The sequence below is a fragment of the Helianthus annuus genome, chromosome 5 (assembly GCF_002127325.2).
Source record: "Helianthus annuus cultivar XRQ/B chromosome 5, HanXRQr2.0-SUNRISE, whole genome shotgun sequence".
Lineage (NCBI taxonomy): Eukaryota > Viridiplantae > Streptophyta > Magnoliopsida > Asterales > Asteraceae > Helianthus > Helianthus annuus.
In genome coordinates this window covers 176,495,566-176,519,387 of record NC_035437.2, presented here as the reverse complement: position 1 = coordinate 176,519,387, position 23,822 = coordinate 176,495,566, and the positions used below count along the sequence as shown (strand labels likewise).

The 23,822-nt window shown below is 35.1% G+C and overlaps 10 protein-coding genes across 10 annotated transcripts; all 10 read right to left on the bottom strand.

The window, feature by feature from the left end:
* Window positions 1-995: 995 nt before the first annotated feature.
* LOC110944200 (lipase 1) lies at window positions 996-3,361 on the bottom strand (the record flags this gene model as incomplete). The annotated part of the gene is made up of 3 exons (XM_035990085.1): window positions 996-1,236; window positions 1,652-1,739; window positions 2,938-3,361. Coding segments are annotated over 3 exons (753 nt in total), but the record flags the coding sequence as incomplete, so codon positions are not given.
* Window positions 3,362-4,222: 861 nt separating this feature from the next.
* On the bottom strand, window positions 4,223-4,719 carry LOC110944201 (the record flags this gene model as incomplete). Its single annotated transcript, XM_022185911.2, has 1 exon — window positions 4,223-4,719. A coding segment is annotated over one exon (435 nt), but the record flags the coding sequence as incomplete, so codon positions are not given.
* Window positions 4,720-5,602: 883 nt separating this feature from the next.
* Window positions 5,603-6,099, bottom strand: LOC110944202 (the record flags this gene model as incomplete). The annotated part of the gene is made up of 1 exon (XM_022185913.2): window positions 5,603-6,099. A coding segment is annotated over one exon (435 nt), but the record flags the coding sequence as incomplete, so codon positions are not given.
* Window positions 6,100-7,418: 1,319 nt separating this feature from the next.
* LOC110944203 lies at window positions 7,419-7,915 on the bottom strand (the record flags this gene model as incomplete). The annotated part of the gene is made up of 1 exon (XM_022185914.2): window positions 7,419-7,915. A coding segment is annotated over one exon (435 nt), but the record flags the coding sequence as incomplete, so codon positions are not given.
* A 1,319-nt stretch (window positions 7,916-9,234) lies between these two features.
* On the bottom strand, window positions 9,235-9,731 carry LOC110944204 (the record flags this gene model as incomplete). Its single annotated transcript, XM_022185915.2, has 1 exon — window positions 9,235-9,731. A coding segment is annotated over one exon (435 nt), but the record flags the coding sequence as incomplete, so codon positions are not given.
* Window positions 9,732-11,050: 1,319 nt separating this feature from the next.
* On the bottom strand, window positions 11,051-11,547 carry LOC118492222 (the record flags this gene model as incomplete). The annotated part of the gene is made up of 1 exon (XM_035990084.1): window positions 11,051-11,547. A coding segment is annotated over one exon (435 nt), but the record flags the coding sequence as incomplete, so codon positions are not given.
* A 1,315-nt stretch (window positions 11,548-12,862) lies between these two features.
* Window positions 12,863-15,054, bottom strand: LOC118492221. Its single transcript, XM_035990083.1, has 2 exons — window positions 14,757-15,054; window positions 12,863-13,364 (listed from the first exon to the last, which is right to left on the bottom strand). The coding sequence occupies exons 1-2, from the start codon at window positions 15,052-15,054 to the stop codon at window positions 12,925-12,927; spliced, it is 738 nt and encodes a 245-aa protein (XP_035845976.1). The 3' UTR covers window positions 12,863-12,924.
* Window positions 15,055-16,042: 988 nt separating this feature from the next.
* Window positions 16,043-16,778, bottom strand: LOC118492220. The gene is made up of 2 exons (XM_035990082.1): window positions 16,572-16,778; window positions 16,043-16,228 (listed from the first exon to the last, which is right to left on the bottom strand). The coding sequence occupies exons 1-2, from the start codon at window positions 16,776-16,778 to the stop codon at window positions 16,043-16,045; spliced, it is 393 nt and encodes a 130-aa protein (XP_035845975.1).
* A 1,529-nt stretch (window positions 16,779-18,307) lies between these two features.
* Window positions 18,308-20,503, bottom strand: LOC118492219. Its single transcript, XM_035990081.1, has 2 exons — window positions 20,209-20,503; window positions 18,308-18,809 (listed from the first exon to the last, which is right to left on the bottom strand). Exons 1-2 carry the CDS (start codon window positions 20,501-20,503, stop codon window positions 18,370-18,372), a joined length of 735 nt encoding a protein of 244 aa, XP_035845974.1. The 3' UTR covers window positions 18,308-18,369.
* A 988-nt stretch (window positions 20,504-21,491) lies between these two features.
* Window positions 21,492-22,318, bottom strand: LOC118492218. Its single transcript, XM_035990080.1, has 2 exons — window positions 22,022-22,318; window positions 21,492-21,662 (listed from the first exon to the last, which is right to left on the bottom strand). The coding sequence occupies exons 1-2, from the start codon at window positions 22,316-22,318 to the stop codon at window positions 21,492-21,494; spliced, it is 468 nt and encodes a 155-aa protein (XP_035845973.1).
* Window positions 22,319-23,822: the final 1,504 nt, after the last annotated feature.

The window sequence follows — 23,822 nt, the reverse complement described above, 5'->3', positions numbered from 1 at the left end:
TTTTGAAAACGCAAAATCTATTTTGAAAACGCATAATCTATTTTGAAAACGCAACACCAAACACCCCCTTAAAATTGGCTTCCACATACTTATCCCTCTAACATGAATCTTGAATGCTTGATGAAGAATCATACAAGGATAGTTGTCTAATCATGCAGCTGATTAGGGATAATCTTACACTATATTGCTATAATAATAATAATCTAAATTACTGAAGAAAGACGACTTTCAACCTGTTTGACTCGAGTTTAAAAAATAACCCAAATCGGCCTGTTCATAAAATTCATGTTACAAATGTTGAGGGTCTTAAGATTGTTGCAGAGTTAATCTTTTCTTCTTTCTTTCATCAAAAATCTAGGTTCGCCATGATTCTTCTTGATTTTTTTTTCCCGTGTAGCGCATGTTTTTGTGTAAAGTTTACTTGTTTTGTCAAAACATGCATTTTTAAAAATTTAGCTAGCCTGTTTTTTTTTTTTTTTTTTTTTTTTTGACAAAATAATCAAATATTATTACATTTTTTGTTAACCTAAAACCAATGTGTGTTGAACATGACGTGTAGAGGTGACATAATGGACGTGTCACATTGGTTGGTTAACGGGTCAAACTATGTCTTGTTAGGTTGTCCTGCAAACACTTTTTCGTCTATCTTTTGATTTATATAATAGTCAAACTATTAAACCTTGTTACAAAAACTAAGAGTAACAATACAACCCTTCTGAATAAATCGATTTTGAAGTTGTAAGCACTTAAATACACTTTGAGAAACCTTAGACTTGTAGGAAATAAAAATTCACTTCGACCCATTTACATGTAAACGAGTTTAAATTGCCACCTTTTAATCCACATATCATGCCACTGTCGATTGTGTTCAACGTGGTAATAGTACAATAAGTTCAATATCATCAGACTACAATAGTCGTATCAAGGCATTAAGAGTTAAGAATTAGAAAAAATTTACAGACCCGAGAAATGAGCCAATGTTTTTACCATAGCAATTAGGTGGTAACCGTCGCTCGGCCATTATTGTGAAGATGATGATGATTGTGGTTGTTGTCAGTGGTGGTGGTCGTGGTGGTGTCAGAGGCGGTGGTGGGAGTGGTAGCCGATGAAGGAAGAGGCGGGACCGGAGGGAGTAAAAAGGACTTAAGGTGTTTGTAGAATTCCTTTGGTTTTTCTGCAATATAAGCATGCCCCATATCTTTAAGCACCACCATGTCTGCATTGTCACCCAAATGCCTGCATATTTAATAATTTAAATTCGAGTAAATTACTTTTTGAGTCCTTGTGTTTTAGTGGTTTTAATCATTTGAGTCCAAAATCAAAGTGTTTAACGTCCTGAGTCCCTAGACGATTTTTTATAACCTTTTGAGTCCTTTTGGGTCCATTTTATAACGTTTTGAGTAAACTGGACTCAAAGGTTAAAAAAATGAACAAAATTGGACTCAAAACGGTTATAAAATGAGCAGTCAGGGACTCAGGGTGTTAAACTTTTTGATTTTGAACTCAAGTGGTTAAAACCACTAAAACACATAGACTCAAAAAGTAATTTACTCTTTAAATTCACATTCTTCAATCATTGACTCATTTTTATCTCGTTGACTTCAAAAGTCAACACACACTATAAAAGTCTTATTGTTAACTAAAGTCAAACCTTTTTAATCTGTAACCCAATTCAAGTGGGAAAACTTGATCTTTATCACCCCATATTATCTTTGTTGGCTGCAATTTAAAATGATGAACTGAAACGAGTCAATATTTAAAGTAGAGTACACAGATGGTTCCTGTGGTTAATCATAATTTTGGATTTATTCCATAGTTTTTCAAAAGTACATGGATGGTCCCTGTGGTTTGCACTTTGTAACATATTTAGTCCCTAACTTTTGCCAAAAGTACATGGATGGTCCCTATGGTATGGTTTGCACTTTATAACGTATTTAGTCTCTAACTTTTGCCAAAAGTACATGGATGGTCCCTATGGTATGCACTTTGTAGCGCATTTTTTTTTTCGATTAAATTGCTGTACTAAAAACGCATCAGAAAAATTAATTTTCCATAAATTGGCTCATTTCGAAGACAGTAATTCGTAGACAATTCAGACAGTTCATAGTGACACATTTTTTAGGTGTTTTCAGTCCATTGCGTTTTAGAATGAGTCATTTTTAAGTGTTTTCTGGCCATTGCGTTTTACATATAAGACATTTCTTTGTGTTTTTGGTGCATTGCGTTTTAGGTAAAACACATTTTTATGTGTTTTCTGGCCATTGCGTTTTACAAATAAGACATTTCTGTGTGTTTTCTGGCCATTGCGTTTTACAAATAAGTCATTTCTTTGTGTTTTTGGTGCATTGCGTTTTAGGTAGAACACATTTTTATGTGTTTTCTGGCCATTGCGTTTTACAAATAAGACATTTCTGTGTGTTTTCTGGCCATTGCGTTTTACAAATAAGTCATTTCTTTGTGTTTTTGGTGCATTGCGTTTTAGAAAAATGTCATTTTTTAGGTTTTTTTTTTCATTGCGTTTTACGTAACTGGTGGTTTTTCTATTGCGTTTTACGCAACTGGGTTTTAATTTTTTTTTTTAAAATATAGCAATAGTATACTCGTTTTAAAGAAGTATAACATCAAATTCCATGTAATATTAATAACTCTACATAAAAAAACTCTAGTGACTTTATACGTTCACAAAGATCAAATTCTTTTAATATGAAGTATAACATCAAATTCCATGTAATAAATCAAAAGAAATTACCAATTAACCATACTTCTTCATAAAAGATAGGTAAATTGGATACATACAATGATCCATCGGTCGATAATAATTTATGTAATTTTACTCTAACGAAAAATTAACTTGTATCTAACTAGCATTTTGAAACGGAACAAACGACGTTAGTTCTCCGTTACATTGGGATTCTCTTAATTTACGTGTCATTGGTCAAATTACCAGTATTACCTGTATGAAGTCTACAAGTATACAATTCGGAGTCTTCACGGGCGGCTTGACAAACGTAAACCGCATCAATTCCTTCATCTTCTCCGGCGTTTGCGGGAGCAATATCTCCGCCGCCTCCTCCAAACTCTTCACCGGAAACAACCCATCCTCCAAATCCTTCTCCTCCAAACACACCCCGGCGCAACATATCACCACCCTCTCCACCATTTCCTTAAACTGCGCCGCTAAACTATACGCCACAAACCCCCCATAACTCAACCCCACCACCCTCATTCTCTTCACTGAGTTCACCTCCATGACTCGGTACACACACTGAGCCTGGAACGAGTCTGACCGATCCGACCGAGTCGTGAACGAGTCACCAAAAAACACCAAATCCGGCACGTAGACATTGAAGTGGTGAACTAGTTTAGTACAACAATTTAATCGAAAAAAAAAAAATTTCATGTACTTTTGGCTCATTTCGAAGACAGTAATTCGTAGACAATTCAGACAGTTCATAGTGACACATTTTTTAGGTGTTTTCAGTCCATTGCGTTTTAGAATGAGTCATTTTTAAGTGTTTTCTGGCCATTGCGTTTTACATATAAGACATTTCTTTGTGTTTTTGGTGCATTGCGTTTTAGGTAAAACACATTTTTATGTGTTTTCTGGCCATTGCGTTTTACAAATAAGACATTTCTGTGTGTTTTCTGGCCATTGCGTTTTACAAATAAGTCATTTCTTTGTGTTTTTGGTGCATTGCGTTTTAGGTAGAACACATTTTTATGTGTTTTCTGGCCATTGCGTTTTACAAATAAGACATTTCTGTGTGTTTTCTGGCCATTGCGTTTTACAAATAAGTCATTTCTTTGTGTTTTTGGTGCATTGCGTTTTAGAAAAATGTCATTTTTTAGGTTTTTTTTTTCATTGCGTTTTACGTAACTGGTGGTTTTTATATTGCGTTTTACGCAACTGGGTTTTAATTTTTTTTTTTAAAATATAGCAATAGTATACTCGTTTTAAAGAAGTATAACATCAAATTCCATGTAATATTAATAACTCTACATAAAAAAACTCTAGTGACTTTATACGTTCACAAAGATCAAATTCTTTTAATATGAAGTATAACATCAAATTCCATGTAATAAATCAAAAGAAATTACCAATTAACCATACTTCTTCATAAAAGATAGGTAAATTGGATACATACAATGATCCATCGGTCGATAATAATTTATGTAATTTTACTCTAACGAAAAATTAACTTGTATCTAACTAGCATTTTGAAACGGAACAAACGACGTTAGTTCTCCGTTACATTGGGATTCTCTTAATTTACGTGTCATTGGTCAAATTACCAGTATTACCTGTATGAAGTCTACAAGTATACAATTCGGAGTCTTCACGGGCGGCTTGACAAACGTAAACCGCATCAATTCCTTCATCTTCTCCGGCGTTTGCGGGAGCAATATCTCCGCCGCCTCCTCCAAACTCTTCACCGGAAACAACCCATCCTCCAAATCCTTCTCCTCCAAACACACCCCGGCGCAACATATCACCACCCTCTCCACCATTTCCTTAAACTGCGCCGCTAAACTATACGCCACAAACCCCCCATAACTCAACCCCACCACCCTCATTCTCTTCACTGAGTTCACCTCCATGACTCGGTACACACACTGAGCCTGGAACGAGTCTGACCGATCCGACCGAGTCGTGAACGAGTCACCAAAAAACACCAAATCCGGCACGTAGACATTGAAGTGGTGAACTAGTTTAGGGAGGAAATTTTTTTTTTTTCGATTAAATTGCTGTACTAAAAACGCATCAGAAAAATTAATTTTCCATAAATTGGCTCATTTCGAAGACAGTAATTCGTAGACAATTCAGACAGTTCATAGTGACACATTTTTTAGGTGTTTTCAGTCCATTGCGTTTTAGAATGAGTCATTTTTAAGTGTTTTCTGGCCATTGCGTTTTACATATAAGACATTTCTTTGTGTTTTTGGTGCATTGCGTTTTAGGTAAAACACATTTTTATGTGTTTTCTGGCCATTGCGTTTTACAAATAAGACATTTCTGTGTGTTTTCTGGCCATTGCGTTTTACAAATAAGTCATTTCTTTGTGTTTTTGGTGCATTGCGTTTTAGGTAGAACACATTTTTATGTGTTTTCTGGCCATTGCGTTTTACAAATAAGACATTTCTGTGTGTTTTCTGGCCATTGCGTTTTACAAATAAGTCATTTCTTTGTGTTTTTGGTGCATTGCGTTTTAGAAAAATGTCATTTTTTAGGTTTTTTTTTTCATTGCGTTTTACGTAACTGGTGGTTTTTCTATTGCGTTTTACGCAACTGGGTTTTAATTTTTTTTTTTAAAATATAGCAATAGTATACTCGTTTTAAAGAAGTATAACATCAAATTCCATGTAATATTAATAACTCTACATAAAAAAACTCTAGTGACTTTATACGTTCACAAAGATCAAATTCTTTTAATATGAAGTATAACATCAAATTCCATGTAATAAATCAAAAGAAATTACCAATTAACCATACTTCTTCATAAAAGATAGGTAAATTGGATACATACAATGATCCATCGGTCGATAATAATTTATGTAATTTTACTCTAACGAAAAATTAACTTGTATCTAACTAGCATTTTGAAACGGAACAAACGACGTTAGTTCTCCGTTACATTGGGATTCTCTTAATTTACGTGTCATTGGTCAAATTACCAGTATTACCTGTATGAAGTCTACAAGTATACAATTCGGAGTCTTCACGGGCGGCTTGACAAACGTAAACCGCATCAATTCCTTCATCTTCTCCGGCGTTTGCGGGAGCAATATCTCCGCCGCCTCCTCCAAACTCTTCACCGGAAACAACCCATCCTCCAAATCCTTCTCCTCCAAACACACCCCGGCGCAACATATCACCACCCTCTCCACCATTTCCTTAAACTGCGCCGCTAAACTATACGCCACAAACCCCCCATAACTCAACCCCACCACCCTCATTCTCTTCACTGAGTTCACCTCCATGACTCGGTACACACACTGAGCCTGGAACGAGTCTGACCGATCCGACCGAGTCGTGAACGAGTCACCAAAAAACACCAAATCCGGCACGTAGACATTGAAGTGGTGAACTAGTTTAGGGAGGAAATTTTTTTTTTTCGATTAAATTGCTGTACTAAAAACGCATCAGAAAAATTAATTTTCCATAAATTGGCTCATTTCGAAGACAGTAATTCGTAGACAATTCAGACAGTTCACAGTGACACATTTTTTAGGTGTTTTCAGTCCATTGCGTTTTAGAATGAGTCATTTTTAAGTGTTTTCTGGCCATTGCGTTTTACATATAAGACATTTCTTTGTGTTTTTGGTGCATTGCGTTTTAGGTAAAACACATTTTTATGTGTTTTCTGGCCATTGCGTTTTACAAATAAGACATTTCTGTGTGTTTTCTGGCCATTGCGTTTTACAAATAAGTCATTTCTTTGTGTTTTTGGTGCATTGCGTTTTAGGTAGAACACATTTTTATGTGTTTTCTGGCCATTGCGTTTTACAAATAAGACATTTCTGTGTGTTTTCTGGCCATTGCGTTTTACAAATAAGTCATTTCTTTGTGTTTTTGGTGCATTGCGTTTTAGAAAAATGTCATTTTTTAGGTTTTTTTTTTCATTGCGTTTTACGTAACTGGTGGTTTTTCTATTGCGTTTTACGCAACTGGGTTTTAATTTTTTTTTTTTAAAATATAGCAATAGTATACTCGTTTTAAAGAAAAAAAACGCTCATTTTTTTGGTGCAATTTTTATAAAAAAATAATGTCGTATGAAAGAGTTATTAACGTTTAAAAAATGGGGGGGAATTGGAGGAGAGAGAAACTATTGGCTTGGATTGACTAGAATGCCCTTGAACAAACTCACGCGCCTCTTTTATTCTTTTCAATTTCCCTGATTTAATCTTAGCCCTTGATTAACTTAATGAATGGTCAAGATCACTTCCTATCCTTCCTAGCCAAATAAACTTCCTATTGTATCTCCACCCTTGGAATTATATGTCTCTTATTAAAATGAGTAAATGTTATCACCTTTGGATAAAATGTAAGCCTAAATACGTCATCCTTATTGTCATAAATGAAGCATTCAGAAACCGGTAAGATTTTTCCCCATTTGTCAATACGTGGAATTTCGTCCTTTTCTATTTTTATATTATACTTTATATTATCATGTACAATTTAATTATTAATAACTCTACATAAAAAACTCTAGTGACTTTATACGTTCACAAAGATCAAATTCTTTTAATATGAAGTATAACATCAAATTCCATGTAATAAATCAAAAGAAATTACCAATTAACCATACTTCTTCATAAAAGATAGGTAAATTGGATACATACAATGATCCATCGGTCGATAATAATTTATGTAATTTTACTCTAACGAAAAATTAACTTGTATCTAACTAGCATTTTGAAACGGAACAAACGACGTTAGTTCTCCGTTACATTGGGATTCTCTTAATTTACGTGTCATTGGTCAAATTACCAGTATTACCTGTATGAAGTCTACAAGTATACAATTCGGAGTCTTCACGGGCGGCTTGACAAACGTAAACCGCATCAATTCCTTCATCTTCTCCGGCGTTTGCGGGAGCAATATCTCCGCCGCCTCCTCCAAACTCTTCACCGGAAACAACCCATCCTCCAAATCCTTCTCCTCCAAACACACCCCGGCGCAACATATCACCACCCTCTCCACCATTTCCTTAAACTGCGCCGCTAAACTATACGCCACAAACCCCCCATAACTCAACCCCACCACCCTCATTCTCTTCACTGAGTTCACCTCCATGACTCGGTACACACACTGAGCCTGGAACGAGTCTGACCGATCCGACCGAGTCGTGAACGAGTCACCAAAAAACACCAAATCCGGCACGTAGACATTGAAGTGGTGAACTAGTTTAGGGAGGAAATTTTTTTTTTTCGATTAAATTGCTGTACTAAAAACGCATCAGAAAAATTAATTTTCCATAAATTGGCTCATTTCGAAGACAGTAATTCGTAGACAATTCAGACAGTTCACAGTGACACATTTTTTAGGTGTTTTCAGTCCATTGCGTTTTAGAATGAGTCATTTTTAAGTGTTTTCTGGCCATTGCGTTTTACATATAAGACATTTCTTTGTGTTTTTGGTGCATTGCGTTTTAGGTAAAACACATTTTTATGTGTTTTCTGGCCATTGCGTTTTACAAATAAGACATTTCTGTGTGTTTTCTGGCCATTGCGTTTTACAAATAAGTCATTTCTTTGTGTTTTTGGTGCATTGCGTTTTAGGTAGAACACATTTTTATGTGTTTTCTGGCCATTGCGTTTTACAAATAAGACATTTCTGTGTGTTTTCTGGCCATTGCGTTTTACAAATAAGTCATTTCTTTGTGTTTTTGGTGCATTGCGTTTTAGAAAAATGTCATTTTTTAGGTTTTTTTTTTCATTGCGTTTTACGTAACTGGTGGTTTTTCTATTGCGTTTTACGCAACTGGGTTTTAATTTTTTTTTTTAAAATATAGCAATAGTATACTCGTTTTAAAGAAAAAAAACGCTCATTTTTTTGGTGCAATTTTTATAAAAAAATAATGTCGTATGAAAGAGTTATTAACGTTTAAAAAATGGGGGGGAATTGGAGGAGAGAGAAACTATTGGCTTGGATTGACTAGAATGCCCTTGAACAAACTCACGCGCCTCTTTTATTCTTTTCAATTTCCCTGATTTAATCTTAGCCCTTGATTAACTTAATGAATGGTCAAGATCACTTCCTATCCTTCCTAGCCAAATAAACTTCCTATTGTATCTCCACCCTTGGAATTATATGTCTCTTATTAAAATGAGTAAATGTTATCACCTTTGGATAAAATGTAAGCCTAAATACGTCATCCTTATTGTCATAAATGAAGCATTCAGAAACCGGTAAGATTTTTCCCCATTTGTCAATACGTGGAATTTCGTCCTTTTCTATTTTTATATTATACTTTATATTATCATGTACAATTTAATTATTAATAACTCTACATAAAAAAACTCTAGTGACTTTATACGTTCACAAAGATCAAATTCTTTTAATATGAAGTATAACATCAAATTCCATGTAATAAATCAAAAGAAATTACCAATTAACCATACTTCTTCATAAAAGATAGGTAAATTGGATACATACAATGATCCATCGGTCGATAATAATTTATGTAATTTTACTCTAACGAAAAATTAACTTGTATCTAACTAGCATTTTGAAACGGAACAAACGACGTTAGTTCTCCGTTACATTGGGATTCTCTTAATTTACGTGTCATTGGTCAAATTACCAGTATTACCTGTATGAAGTCTACAAGTATACAATTCGGAGTCTTCACGGGCGGCTTGACAAACGTAAACCGCATCAATTCCTTCATCTTCTCCGGCGTTTGCGGGAGCAATATCTCCGCCGCCTCCTCCAAACTCTTCACCGGAAACAACCCATCCTCCAAATCCTTCTCCTCCAAACACACCCCGGCGCAACATATCACCACCCTCTCCACCATTTCCTTAAACTGCGCCGCTAAACTATACGCCACAAACCCCCCATAACTCAACCCCACCACCCTCATTCTCTTCACTGAGTTCACCTCCATGACTCGGTACACACACTGAGCCTGGAACGAGTCTGACCGATCCGACCGAGTCGTGAACGAGTCACCAAAAAACACCAAATCCGGCACGTAGACATTGAAGTGGTGAACTAGTTTAGGGAGGAAATTTTTTTTTTTCGATTAAATTGCTGTACTAAAAACGCATCAGAAAAATTAATTTTCCATAAATTGGCTCATTTCGAAGACAGTAATTCGTAGACAATTCAGACAGTTCACAGTGACACATTTTTTAGGTGTTTTCAGTCCATTGCGTTTTAGAATGAGTCATTTTTAAGTGTTTTCTGGCCATTGCGTTTTACATATAAGACATTTCTTTGTGTTTTTGGTGCATTGCGTTTTAGGTAAAACACATTTTTATGTGTTTTCTGGCCATTGCGTTTTACAAATAAGACATTTCTGTGTGTTTTCTGGCCATTGCGTTTTACAAATAAGTCATTTCTTTGTGTTTTTGGTGCATTGCGTTTTAGGTAGAACACATTTTTATGTGTTTTCTGGCCATTGCGTTTTACAAATAAGACATTTCTGTGTGTTTTCTGGCCATTGCGTTTTACAAATAAGTCATTTCTTTGTGTTTTTGGTGCATTGCGTTTTAGAAAAATGTCATTTTTTAGGTTTTTTTTTTCATTGCGTTTTACGTAACTGGTGGTTTTTCTATTGCGTTTTACGCAACTGGGTTTTAATTTTTTTTTTTAAAATATAGCAATAGTATACTCGTTTTAAAGAAAAAAAACGCTCATTTTTTTGGTGCAATTTTTATAAAAAAATAATGTCGTATGAAAGAGTTATTAACGTTTAAAAAATGGGGGGGAATTGGAGGAGAGAGAAACTATTGGCTTGGATTGACTAGAATGCCCTTGAACAAACTCACGCGCCTCTTTTATTCTTTTCAATTTCCCTGATTTAATCTTAGCCCTTGATTAACTTAATGAATGGTCAAGATCACTTCCTATCCTTCCTAGCCAAATAAACTTCCTATTGTATCTCCACCCTTGGAATTATATGTCTCTTATTAAAATGAGTAAATGTTATCACCTTTGGATAAAATGTAAGCCTAAATACGTCATCCTTATTGTCATAAATGAAGCATTCAGAAACCGGTAAGATTTTTCCCCATTTGTCAATACGTGGAATTTCGTCCTTTTCTATTTTTATATTATACTTTATATTATCATGTACAATTTAATTATTAATAACTCTACATAAAAAAACTCTAGTGACTTTATACGTTCACAAAGATCAAATTCTTTTAATATGAAGTATAACATCAAATTCCATGTAATAAATCAAAAGAAATTACCAATTAACCATACTTCTTCATAAAAGATAGGTAAATTGGATACATACAATGATCCATCGGTCGATAATAATTTATGTAATTTTACTCTAACGAAAAATTAACTTGTATCTAACTAGCATTTTGAAACGGAACAAACGACGTTAGTTCTCCGTTACATTGGGATTCTCTTAATTTACGTGTCATTGGTCAAATTACCAGTATTACCTGTATGAAGTCTACAAGTATACAATTCGGAGTCTTCACGGGCGGCTTGACAAACGTAAACCGCATCAATTCCTTCATCTTCTCCGGCGTTTGCGGGAGCAATATCTCCGCCGCCTCCTCCAAACTCTTCACCGGAAACAACCCATCCTCCAAATCCTTCTCCTCCAAACACACCCCGGCGCAACATATCACCACCCTCTCCACCATTTCCTTAAACTGCGCCGCTAAACTATACGCCACAAACCCCCCATAACTCAACCCCACCACCCTCATTCTCTTCACTGAGTTCACCTCCATGACTCGGTACACACACTGAGCCTGGAACGAGTCTGACCGATCCGACCGAGTCGTGAACGAGTCACCAAAAAACACCAAATCCGGCACGTAGACATTGAAGTGGTGAACTAGTTTAGGGAGGAAATTTTTTTTTTTCGATTAAATTGCTGTACTAAAAACGCATCAGAAAAATTAATTTTCCATAAATTGGCTCATTTCGAAGACAGTAATTCGTAGACAATTCAGACAGTTCACAGTGACACATTTTTTAGGTGTTTTCAGTCCATTGCGTTTTAGAATGAGTCATTTTTAAGTGTTTTCTGGCCATTGCGTTTTACATATAAGACATTTCTTTGTGTTTTTGGTGCATTGCGTTTTAGGTAAAACACATTTTTATGTGTTTTCTGGCCATTGCGTTTTACAAATAAGACATTTCTGTGTGTTTTCTGGCCATTGCGTTTTACAAATAAGTCATTTCTTTGTGTTTTTGGTGCATTGCGTTTTAGGTAGAACACATTTTTATGTGTTTTCTGGCCATTGCGTTTTACAAATAAGACATTTCTGTGTGTTTTCTGGCCATTGCGTTTTACAAATAAGTCATTTCTTTGTGTTTTTGGTGCATTGCGTTTTAGAAAAATGTCATTTTTTAGGTTTTTTTTTTCATTGCGTTTTACGTAACTGGTGGTTTTTCTATTGCGTTTTACGCAACTGGGTTTTAATTTTTTTTTTAAAATATAGCAATAGTATACTCGTTTTAAAGAAAAAAAACGCTCATTTTTTTGGTGCAATTTTTATAAAAAATAATGTCGTATGAAAGAGTTATTAACGTTTAAAAAATGGGGGGGAATTGGAGGAGAGAGAAACTATTGGCTTGGATTGACTAGAATGCCCTTGAACAAACTCACGCGCCTCTTTTATTCTTTTCAATTTCCCTGATTTAATCTTAGCCCTTGATTAACTTAATGAATGGTCAAGATCACTTCCTATCCTTCCTAGCCAAATAAACTTCCTATTGTATCTCCACCCTTGGAATTATATGTCTCTTATTAAAATGAGTAAATGTTATCACCTTTGGATAAAATGTAAGCCTAAATACGTCATCCTTATTGTCATAAATGAAGCATTCAGAAACCGGTAAGATTTTTCCCCATTTGTCAATACGTGGAATTTCGTCCTTTTCTATTTTATATTATACTTTATATTATCATGTACAATTTAATTATTAATAACTCTACATAAAAAACTCTAGTGACTTTATACGTTCACAAAGATCAAATTCTTTTAATATGAAGTATAACATCAAATTCCATGTAATAAATCAAAAGAAATTACCAATTAACCATACTTCTTCATAAAAGATAGGTAAATTGGATACATACAATGATCCATCGGTCGATAATAATTTATGTAATTTTACTCTAACGAAAAATTAACTTGTATCTAACTAGCATTTTGAAACGGAACAAACGACGTTAGTTCTCCGTTACATTGGGATTCTCTTAATTTACGTGTCATTGGTCAAATTACCAGTATTACCTGTATGAAGTCTACAAGTATACAATTCGGAGTCTTCACGGGCGGCTTGACAAACGTAAACCGCATCAATTCCTTCATCTTCTCCGGCGTTTGCGGGAGCAATATCTCCGCCGCCTCCTCCAAACTCTTCACCGGAAACAACCCATCCTCCAAATCCTTCTCCTCCAAACACACCCCGGCGCAACATATCACCACCCTCTCCACCATTTCCTTAAACTGCGCCGCTAAACTATACGCCACAAACCCCCCATAACTCAACCCCACCACCCTCATTCTCTTCACTGAGTTCACCTCCATGACTCGGTACACACACTGAGCCTGGAACGAGTCTGACCGATCCGACCGAGTCGTGAACGAGTCACCAAAAAACACCAAATCCGGCACGTAGACATTGAAGTGGTGAACTAGTTTAGGGAGGAAATTTTTTTTTTTTCGATTAAATTGCTGTACTAAAAACGCATCAGAAAAATTAATTTTCCATAAATTGGCTCATTTCGAAGACAGTAATTCGTAGACAATTCAGACAGTTCACAGTGACACATTTTTTAGGTGTTTTCAGTCCATTGCGTTTTAGAATGAGTCATTTTTAAGTGTTTTCTGGCCATTGCGTTTTACATATAAGACATTTCTTTGTGTTTTTGGTGCATTGCGTTTTAGGTAAAACACATTTTTATGTGTTTTCTGGCCATTGCGTTTTACAAATAAGACATTTCTGTGTGTTTTCTGGCCATTGCGTTTTACAAATAAGTCATTTCTTTGTGTTTTTGGTGCATTGCGTTTTAGGTAGAACACATTTTTATGTGTTTTCTGGCCATTGCGTTTTACAAATAAGACATTTCTGTGTGTTTTCTGGCCATTGCGTTTTACAAATAAGTCATTTCTTTGTGTTTTTGGTGCATTGCGTTTTAGAAAAATGTCATTTTTTAGGTTTTTTTTTTCATTGCGTTTTACGTAACTGGTGGTTTTTCTATTGCGTTTTACGCAACTGGGTTTTAATTTTTTTTTTAAAATATAGCAATAGTATACTCGTTTTAAAGAAAAAAACGCTCATTTTTTTGGTGCAATTTTTATAAAAAAATAATGTCGTATGAAAGAGTTATTAACGTTTAAAAAATGGGGGGGAATTGGAGGAGAGAGAAACTATTGGCTTGGATTGACTAGAATGCCCTTGAACAAACTCACGCGCCTCTTTTATTCTTTTCAATTTCCCTGATTTAATCTTAGCCCTTGATTAACTTAATGAATGGTCAAGATCACTTCCTATCCTTCCTAGCCAAATAAACTTCCTATTGTATCTCCACCCTTGGAATTATATGTCTCTTATTAAAATGAGTAAATGTTATCACCTTTGGATAAAATGTAAGCCTAAATACGTCATCCTTATTGTCATAAATGAAGCATTCAGAAACCGGTAAGATTTTCCCCATTTGTCAATACGTGGAATTTCGTCCTTTTCTATTTTTATATTATACTTTATATTATCATGTACAATTTAATTATTAATAACTCTACATAAAAAAACTCTAGTGACTTTATACGTTCACAAAGATCAAATTCTTTTAATATGAAGTATAACATCAAATTCCATGTAATAAATCAAAAGAAATTACCAATTAACCATACTTCTTCATAAAAGATAGGTAAATTGGATACATACAATGATCCATCGGTCGATAATAATTTATGTAATTTTACTCTAACGAAAAATTAACTTGTATCTAACTAGCATTTTGAAACGGAACAAACGACGTTAGTTCTCCGTTACATTGGGATTCTCTTAATTTACGTGTCATTGGTCAAATTACCAGTATTACCTGTATGAAGTCTACAAGTATACAATTCGGAGTCTTCACGGGCGGCTTGACAAACGTAAACCGCATCAATTCCTTCATCTTCTCCGGCGTTTGCGGGAGCAATATCTCCGCCGTCTCCTCCAAACTCTTCACCGGGAAACAACCCATCCTCCAAATCCTTCTCCTCCAAACACACCCCGGCGCAACATATCACCACCCTCTCCACCATTTCCTTAAACTGCGCCGCTAAACTATACGCCACAAACCCCCCATAACTCAACCCCACCACCCTCATTCTCTTCACTGAGTTCACCTCCATGACTCGGTACACACACTGAGCCTGGAACGAGTCTGACCGATCCGACCGAGTCGTGAACGAGTCACCAAAAAACACCAAATCCGGCACGTAGACATTGAAGTGGTGAACTAGTTTAGGGAGGAAATTTTTTTTTTTCGATTAAATTGCTGTACTAAAAACGCATCAGAAAAATTAATTTTCCATAAATTGGCTCATTTCGAAGACAGTAATTCGTAGACAATTCAGACAGTTCACAGTGACACATTTTTTAGGTGTTTTCAGTCCATTGCGTTTTAGAATGAGTCATTTTTAAGTGTTTTCTGGCCATTGCGTTTTACATATAAGACATTTCTTTGTGTTTTTGGTGCATTGCGTTTTAGGTAAAACACATTTTTATGTGTTTTCTGGCCATTGCGTTTTACAAATAAGACATTTCTGTGTGTTTCTGGCCATTGCGTTTTACAAATAAGTCATTTCTTTGTGTTTTTGGTGCATTGCGTTTTAGGTAGAACACATTTTTATGTGTTTTCTGGCCATTGCGTTTTACAAATAAGACATTTCTGTGTGTTTTCTGGCCATTGCGTTTTACAAATAAGTCATTTCTTTGTGTTTTTGGTGCATTGCGTTTTAGAAAAATGTCATTTTTTAGGTTTTTTTTTTCATTGCGTTTTACGTAACTGGTGGTTTTTCTATTGCGTTTTACGCAACTGGGTTTTAATTTTTTTTTTTAAAATATAGCAATAGTATACTCGTTTTAAAGAAAAAAAACGCTCATTTTTTGGTGCAATTTTTATAAAAAAATAATGTCGTATGAAAGAGTTATTAACGTTTAAAAAATGGGGGGGAATTGGAGGAGAGAGAAACTATTGGCTTGGATTGACTAGAATGCCCTTGAACAAACTCACGCGCCTCTTTTATTCTTTTCAATTTCCCTGATTTAATCTTAGCCCTTGATTAACTTAATGAATGGTCAAGATCACTTCCTATCCTTCCTAGCCAAATAAACTTCCTATTGTATCTCCACCCTTGGAATTATATGTCTCTTATTAAAATGAGTAAATGTTATCACCTTTGGATAAAATGTAAGCCTAAATACGTCATCCTTATTGTCATAAATGAAGCATTCAGAAACCGGTAAGATTTTTCCCCATTTGTCAATACGTGGAATTTCGTCCTTTTCTATTTTTATATTATACTTTATATTATCATGTACAATTTAATTATTAATAACTCTACATAAAAAAACTCTAGTGACTTTATACGTTCACAAAGATCAAATTCTTTTAATATGAAGTATAACATCAAATTCCATGTAATAAATCAAAAGAAATTACCAATTAACCATACTTCTTCATAAAAGATAGGTAAATTGGATACATACAATGATCCATCGGTCGATAATAATTTATGTAATTTTACTCTAACGAAAAATTAACTTGTATCTAACTAGCATTTTGAAACGGAACAAACGACGTTAGTTCTCCGTTACATTGGGATTCTCTTAATTTACGTGTCATTGGTCAAATTACCAGTATTACCTGTATGAAGTCTACAAGTATACAATTCGGAGTCTTCACGGGCGGCTTGACAAACGTAAACCGCATCAATTCCTTCATCTTCTCCGGCGTTTGCGGGAGCAATATCTCCGCCGCCTCCTCCAAACTCTTCACCGGAAACAACCCATCCTCCAAATCCTTCTCCTCCAAACACACCCCGGCGCAACATATCACCACCCTCTCCACCATTTCCTTAAACTGCGCCGCTAAACTATACGCCACAAACCCCCATAACTCAACCCCACCACCCTCATTCTCTTCACTGAGTTCACCTCCATGACTCGGTACACACACTGAGCCTGGAACGAGTCTGACCGATCCGACCGAGTCGTGAACGAGTCACCAAAAAACACCAAATCCGGCACGTAGACATTGAAGTGGTGAACTAGTTTAGGGAGGAAATTTTTTTTTTTCGATTAAATTGCTGTACTAAAAACGCATCAGAAAATTAATTTTCCATAAATTGGCTCATTTCGAAGACAGTAATTCGTAGACAATTCAGACAGTTCACAGTGACACATTTTTTAGGTGTTTTCAGTCCATTGCGTTTTAGAATGAGTCATTTTTAAGTGTTTTCTGGCCATTGCGTTTTACATATAAGACATTTCTTTGTGTTTTTGGTGCATTGCGTTTTAGGTAAAACACATTTTTATGTGTTTTCTGGCCATTGCGTTTTACAAATAAGACATTTCTGTGTGTTTTCTGGCCATTGCGTTTTACAAATAAGTCATTTCTTTGTGTTTTTGGTGCATTGCGTTTTAGGTAGAACACATTTTTATGTGTTTTCTGGCCATTGCGTTTTACAAATAAGACATTTCTGTGTGTTTTCTGGCCATTGCGTTTTACAAATAAGTCATTTCTTTGTGTTTTTGGTGCATTGCGTTTTAGAAAAATTGTCATTTTTTAGGTTTTTTTTTTCATTGCGTTTTACGTAAACTGGTGGTTTTTCTATTGCGTTTTACGCAACTGGGTTTTAATTTTTTTTTTTAAAATATAGCAATAGTATACTCGTTTTAAAGAAAAAAAACGCTCATTTTTTTGGTGCAATTTTTATAAAAAAATAATGTCGTATGAAAGAGTTATTAACGTTTAAAAAATGGGGGGGAATTGGAGGAGAGAGAAACTATTGGCTTGGATTGACTAGAATGCCCTTGAACAAACTCACGCGCCTCTTTTATTCTTTTCAATTTCCCTGATTTAATCTTAGCCCTTGATTAACTTAATGAATGGTCAAGATCACTTCCTATCCTTCCTAGCCAAATAAACTTCCTATTGTATCTCCACCCTTGGAATTATATGTCTCTATTAAAATGAGTAAATGTTATCACCTTTGGATAAAATGTAAGCCTAAATACGTCATCCTTATTGTCATAAATGAAGCATTCAGAAACCGGTAAGATTTTTCCCCATTTGTCAATACGTGGAATTTCGTCCTTTTCTATTTTTATATTATACTTTATATTATCATGTACAATTTAATTATTAATAACTCTACATAAAAAAAACTCTAGTGACTTTATACGTTCACAAAGATCAAATTCTTTTAATATGAAGTATAACATCAAATTCCATGTAATAAATCAAAAGAAATTACCAATTAACCATACTTCTTCATAAAAGATAGGTAAATTGGATACATACAATGATCCATCGGTCGATAATAATTTATGTAATTTTACTCTAACGAAAAATTAACTTGTATCTAACTAGCATTTTGAAACGGAACAAACGACGTTAGTTCTCCGTTACATTGGGATTCTCTTAATTTACGTGTCATTGGTCAAATTACCAGTATTACCTGTATGAAGTCTACAAGTATACAATTCGGAGTCTTCACGGGCGGCTTGACAAACGTAAACCGCATCAATTCCTTCATCTTCTCCGGCGTTTGCGGGAGCAATATCTCCGCCGCCTCCTCCAAACTCTTCACCGGAAACAACCCATCCTCCAAATCCTTCTCCTCCAAACACACCCCGGCGCAACATATCACCACCCTCTCCACCATTTCCTTAAACTGCGCCGCTAAACTATACGCCACAAACCCCCCATAACTCAACCCCACCACCCTCATTCTCTTCACTGAGTTCACCTCCATGACTCGGTACACACACTGAGCCTGGAACGAGTCTGACCGATCCGACCGAGTCGTGAACGAGTCACCAAAAAACACCAAATCCGGCACGTAGACATTGAAGTGGTGAACTAGTTTAGGGAGGAAATTTTTTTTTTTCGATTAAATTGCTTGTACTAAAAACGCATCAGAAAAATTAATTTTCCATAAATTGGCTCATTTCGAAGACAGTAATTCGTAGACAATTCAGACAGTTCACAGTGACACATTTTTTAGGTGTTTTCAGTCCATTGCGTTTTAGAATGAGTCATTTTTAAGTGTTTTCTGGCCATTGCGTTTTACATATAAGACATTTCTTTGTGTTTTGGTGCATTGCGTTTTAGGTAAAACACATTTTTATGTGTTTTCTGGCCATTGCCGTTTTACAAATAAGACATTTCTGTGTGTTTTCTGGCCATTGCGTTTTACAAATAAGTCATTTCTTTGTGTTTTTGGTGCATTGCGTTTTAGGTAGAACACATTTTTATGTGTTTTCTGGCCATTGCGTTTTACAAATAAGACATTTCTGTGTGTTTTCTGGCCATTGCGTTTTACAAATAAGTCATTTCTTTGTGTTTTTGGTGCATTGCGTTTTAGAAAAATGTCATTTTTTAGGTTTTTTTTTTCATTGCGTTTTACGTAACTGGTGGTTTTTCTATTGCGTTTTTACGCAACTGGGTTTTAATTTTTTTTTTTAAAATATAGCAATAGTATACTCGTTTTAAAGAAAAAAAACGCTCATTTTTTTGGTTGCAATTTTTATAAAAAAATAATGTCGTATGAAAGAGTTATTAACGTTTAAAAAATGGGGGGGGAATTGGAGGAGAGAGAAACTATTGGCTTGGATTGACTAGAATGCCCTTGAACAAACTCACGCGCCTCTTTTATTCTTTTCAATTTCCCTGATTTAATCTTAGCCCTTGATTAACTTAATGAATGGTCAAGATCACTTCCTATCCTTCCTAGCCAAATAAACTTCCTATTGTATCTCCACCCTTGGAATTATATGTCTCTTATTAAAATGAGTAAATGTTATCACCTTTGGATAAAATGTAAGCCTAAATACGTCATCCTTATTGTCATAAATGAAGCATTCAGAAACCGGTAAGATTTTTCCCCATTGTCAATACGTGGAATTTCGTCCTTTTCTATTTTTATATTATACTTTATATTATCATGTACAATTTAATTATTAATAACTCTACATAAAAAAAACTCTAGTGACTTTATACGTTCACAAAGATCAAATTCTTTTAATATGAAGTATAACATCAAATTCCATGTAATAAATCAAAAGAAATTACCAATTAACCATACTTCTTCATAAAAGATAGGTAAATTGGATACATACAATGATCACTCGGTCGATAATAATTTATGTAATTTTACTCTAACGAAAAATTTAACTTGTATCTAACTAGCATTTTTGAAACGGAACAAACGACGTTAGTTCTCGTTACATTGGGATTCTCTTAATTTACGTGTCATTGGTCAAATTACCAGTATTACCTGTATGAAGTCTACAAGTATACAATTCGGAGTCTTCACGGGCGGCTTGACAAACGTAAACCGCATCATTCTTCATCTTCTCCGGCGTTTGCGGGAGCATATCTCCGCCGTCTCCTCCAAACTCTTCACCGGAAACAAACCCATCCTCCAAATCCTTCTCCTCCAAACACACCCCGGCGCAACATATCACCACCCTCTCCACCATTTCCTTAAACTGCGCCGCTAAACTATACGCCACAAACCCCCCATAACTCAACCCCACCACCCTCATTCTCTTCACTGAGTTCACCTCCATGACTCGGTACACACACTGAGCCTGGAACGAGTCTGACCGATCCGACCGAGTCGTGAACGAGTCACCAAAAAACACCAAATCCGGCACGTAGACATTGAAGTGGTGAACTAGTTTAGGGAGGAAATTTTTTTTTTTTTCGATTAAATTGCTGTACTAAAAACGCATCAGAAAAAATTAATTTTCCATAAATTGGCTCATTTCGAAGACAGTAATTCGTAGACAATTCAGACAGTTCACAGTGACACATTTTTTAGGTGTTTTCAGTCCATTGCGTTTTAGAATGAGTCATTTTTAAGTGTTTTCTGGCCATTGCGTTTTACATATAAGACATTTCTTTGTGTTTTTGGTGCATTGCGTTTTAGGTAAAACACATTTTTATGTGTTTTCTGGCCATTGCGTTTTACAAATAAACATTTCTGTGTGTTTTCTGGCCATTGCGTTTTACAAATAAGTCATTTCTTTGTGTTTTTGGTGCATTGCGTTTTAGGTAGAACACATTTTATGTGTTTTCTGGCCATTGCGTTTTACAAATAAGACATTTCTGTGTGTTTTCTGGCCATTGCGTTTTACAAATAAGTCATTTCTTTGTGTTTTTGGTGCATTGCGTTTTTAGAAAAATGTCATTTTTTAGGTTTTTTTTTTCATTGCGTTTTACGTAACTGTGGTTTTTCTATTGCGTTTTACGCAACTGGGTTTTAATTTTTTTTTTAAAATATAGCAATAGTATACTCGTTTTAAAGAAAAAAAACGCTCATTTTTTGGTGCAATTTTTATAAAAAAATAATGTCGTATGAAAGAGTTATTAACGTTTAAAAAATGGGGGGGAATTGGAGGAGAGAGAAACTATTGGCTTGGATTGACTAGAATGCCCTTGAACAAACTCACGCGCCTCTTTTATTCTTTTCAATTTCCCTGATTTAATCTTAGCCCTTGATTAACTTAATGAATGGTCAAGATCACTTCCTATCCTTCCTAGCCAATAAACTTCCTATTGTATCTCCACCCTTGGAATTATATGTCTCTTATTAAAATGAGTAAATGTTATCACCTTTGGATAAAATGTAAGCCTAAATACGTCATCCTTATTGTCATAAATGAAGCATTCAGAAACCGGTAAGATTTTTCCCCATTTGTCAATACGTGGAATTTCGTTCCTTTTCTATTTTTATATTATACTTTATATTATCATGTACAATTTAATTATTAATAACTCTACATAAAAAAACTCTAGTGACTTTATACGTTCACAAAGATCAAATTCTTTTAATATGAAGTATAACATCAAATTCCATGTAATAAATCAAAAGAAATTACCAATTAACCATACTTCTTCATAAAAGATAGGTAAATTGGATACATACAATGATCCATCGGTCGATAATAATTTATGTAATTTTACTCTAACGAAAAATTAACTTTGTATCTAACTAGCATTTTGAACGGAACAAACGACGTTAGTTCTCCGTTACATTGGGATTCTCTTAATTTACGTGTCATTGGTCAAATTACCAGTATTACCTGTATGAAGTCTACAAGTATACAATTCGGAGTCTTCACGGGCGGCTTGACAAACGTAAACCGCATCAATTCCTTCATCTTCTCCGGCGTTTGCGGGAGCAATATCTCCGCCGCCTCCTCCAAACTCTTCACCGGAAACAACCCATCCTCCAAATCCTTCTCCTCCAAACACACCCCGGCGCAACATATCACCACCCTCTCCACCATTTCCTTAAACTGCGCCGCTAAACTATACGCCACAAACCCCCCATAACTCAACCCCACCACCCTCATTCTCTTCACTGAGTTCACCTCCATGACTCGGTACACACACTGAGCCTGGAACGAGTCTGACCGATCCGACCGAGTCTGTGAACGAGTCACCAAAAAACACCAAATCCGGCACGTAGACATTGAAGTGGTGAACTAGTTTAGGGAGGAAATTTTTTTTTTTTCGATTAAATTGCCTGTACTAAAAACGCATCAGAAAAATTAATTTTCCATAAATTGGCTTCATTTCGAAGACAGTAATTCGTAGACAATTCAGACAGTTCACAGTGACACATTTTTTAGGTGTTTTCAGTCCATTGCGTTTTAGAATGAGTCATTTTTAAGTGTTTTCTGGCCATTGCGTTTTACATATAAGACATTTCTTTGTGTTTTTGGTGCATTGCGTTTTAGGTAAAACACATTTTTATGTGTTTTCTGGCCATTGCGTTTTACAAATAAGACATTTCTGTGTGTTTTTCTGGCCATTGCGTTTTACAAATAAGTCATTTCTTTGTGTTTTTGGTGCATTGCGTTTTAGGTAGAACACATTTTTATGTGTTTCTGGCCATTGCGTTTTACAAATAAGACATTTCTGTGTGTTTTCTGGCCATTGCGTTTTACAAATAAGTCATTTCTTTGTGTTTTTGGTGCATTGCGTTTTAGAAAAATGTCATTTTTTAGGTTTTTTTTTTTCATTGCGTTTTACGTAAACTGGTGGTTTTTCTATTGCGTTTTACGCAACTGGGTTTTTAATTTTTTTTTTAAAATATAGCAATAGTATACTCGTTTTTAAAGAAAAAAAAACGCTCATTTTTTTGGTGCAATTTTTATAAAAAATAATGTCGTATGAAAGAGTTATTAACGTTTAAAAAATGGGGGGGAATTGGAGGAGAGAGAAACTATTGGCTTGGATTGACTAGAATGCCCTTGAACAAACTCACGCGCCTCTTTTATTCTTTTTCAATTTCCCTGATTTAATCTTAGCCCTTGATTAACTTAATGAATGGTCAAGATCACTTCCTATCCTTCCTAGCCAAATAAACTTCCTATTGTATCTCCACCCTTGGAATTATATGTCTCTTATTAAAATGAGTAAATGTTATCACCTTTGGATAAAATGTAAGCCTAAATACGTCATCCTTATTGTCATAAATGAAGCATTCAGAAACCGGTAAGATTTTTCCCCATTTGTCAATACGTGGAATTTCGTCCTTTTCTATTTTTATATTATACTTTATATTATCATGTACAATTTAATTATTAATAACTCTACATAAAAAAACTCTAGTGACTTTATACGTTCACAAAGATCAAATTCTTTTAATATGAAGTATAACATCAATTCCATGTAATAAATCAAAAGAAATTACCAATTAACCATACTTCTTCATAAAAGATAGGTAAATTGGATACATACAATGATCCATCGGTCGATTAATAATTTATGTAATTTTACCTCTAACGAAAAATTAACTTGTATCTAACTAGCATTTTGAAACGGAACAAACGACTTAGTTCTCCGTTACATTGGGATTCTCTTAATTTACGTGTC

Coding starts and splice junctions, on each gene's coding strand:
- LOC118492221 (XM_035990083.1), bottom strand. CDS start 15,054: ATGGAGGTGAACTCAGTGAAGAGAATGAGGGTGGTGGGGTTGAGTTAT. Junction 13,365..14,756: donor TACTTGTAGACTTCATACAG/GTAATACTGGTA, acceptor GAAAAAAAAAAA/ATTTCCTCCCTAAACTAGTT.
- LOC118492220 (XM_035990082.1), bottom strand. CDS start 16,778: ATGGTGGAGAGGGTGGTGATATGTTGCGCCGGGGTGTGTTTGGAGGAG. Junction 16,229..16,571: donor TACTTGTAGACTTCATACAG/GTAATACTGGTA, acceptor GATAATATAAAG/TATAATATAAAAATAGAAAA.
- LOC118492219 (XM_035990081.1), bottom strand. CDS start 20,503: ATGGAGGTGAACTCAGTGAAGAGAATGAGGGTGGTGGGGTTGAGTTAT. Junction 18,810..20,208: donor TACTTGTAGACTTCATACAG/GTAATACTGGTA, acceptor CGAAAAAAAAAA/ATTTCCTCCCTAAACTAGTT.
- LOC118492218 (XM_035990080.1), bottom strand. CDS start 22,318: ATGGAGGTGAACTCAGTGAAGAGAATGAGGGTGGTGGGGTTGAGTTAT. Junction 21,663..22,021: donor TACTTGTAGACTTCATACAG/GTAATACTGGTA, acceptor ATATAAAAATAG/AAAAGGAACGAAATTCCACG.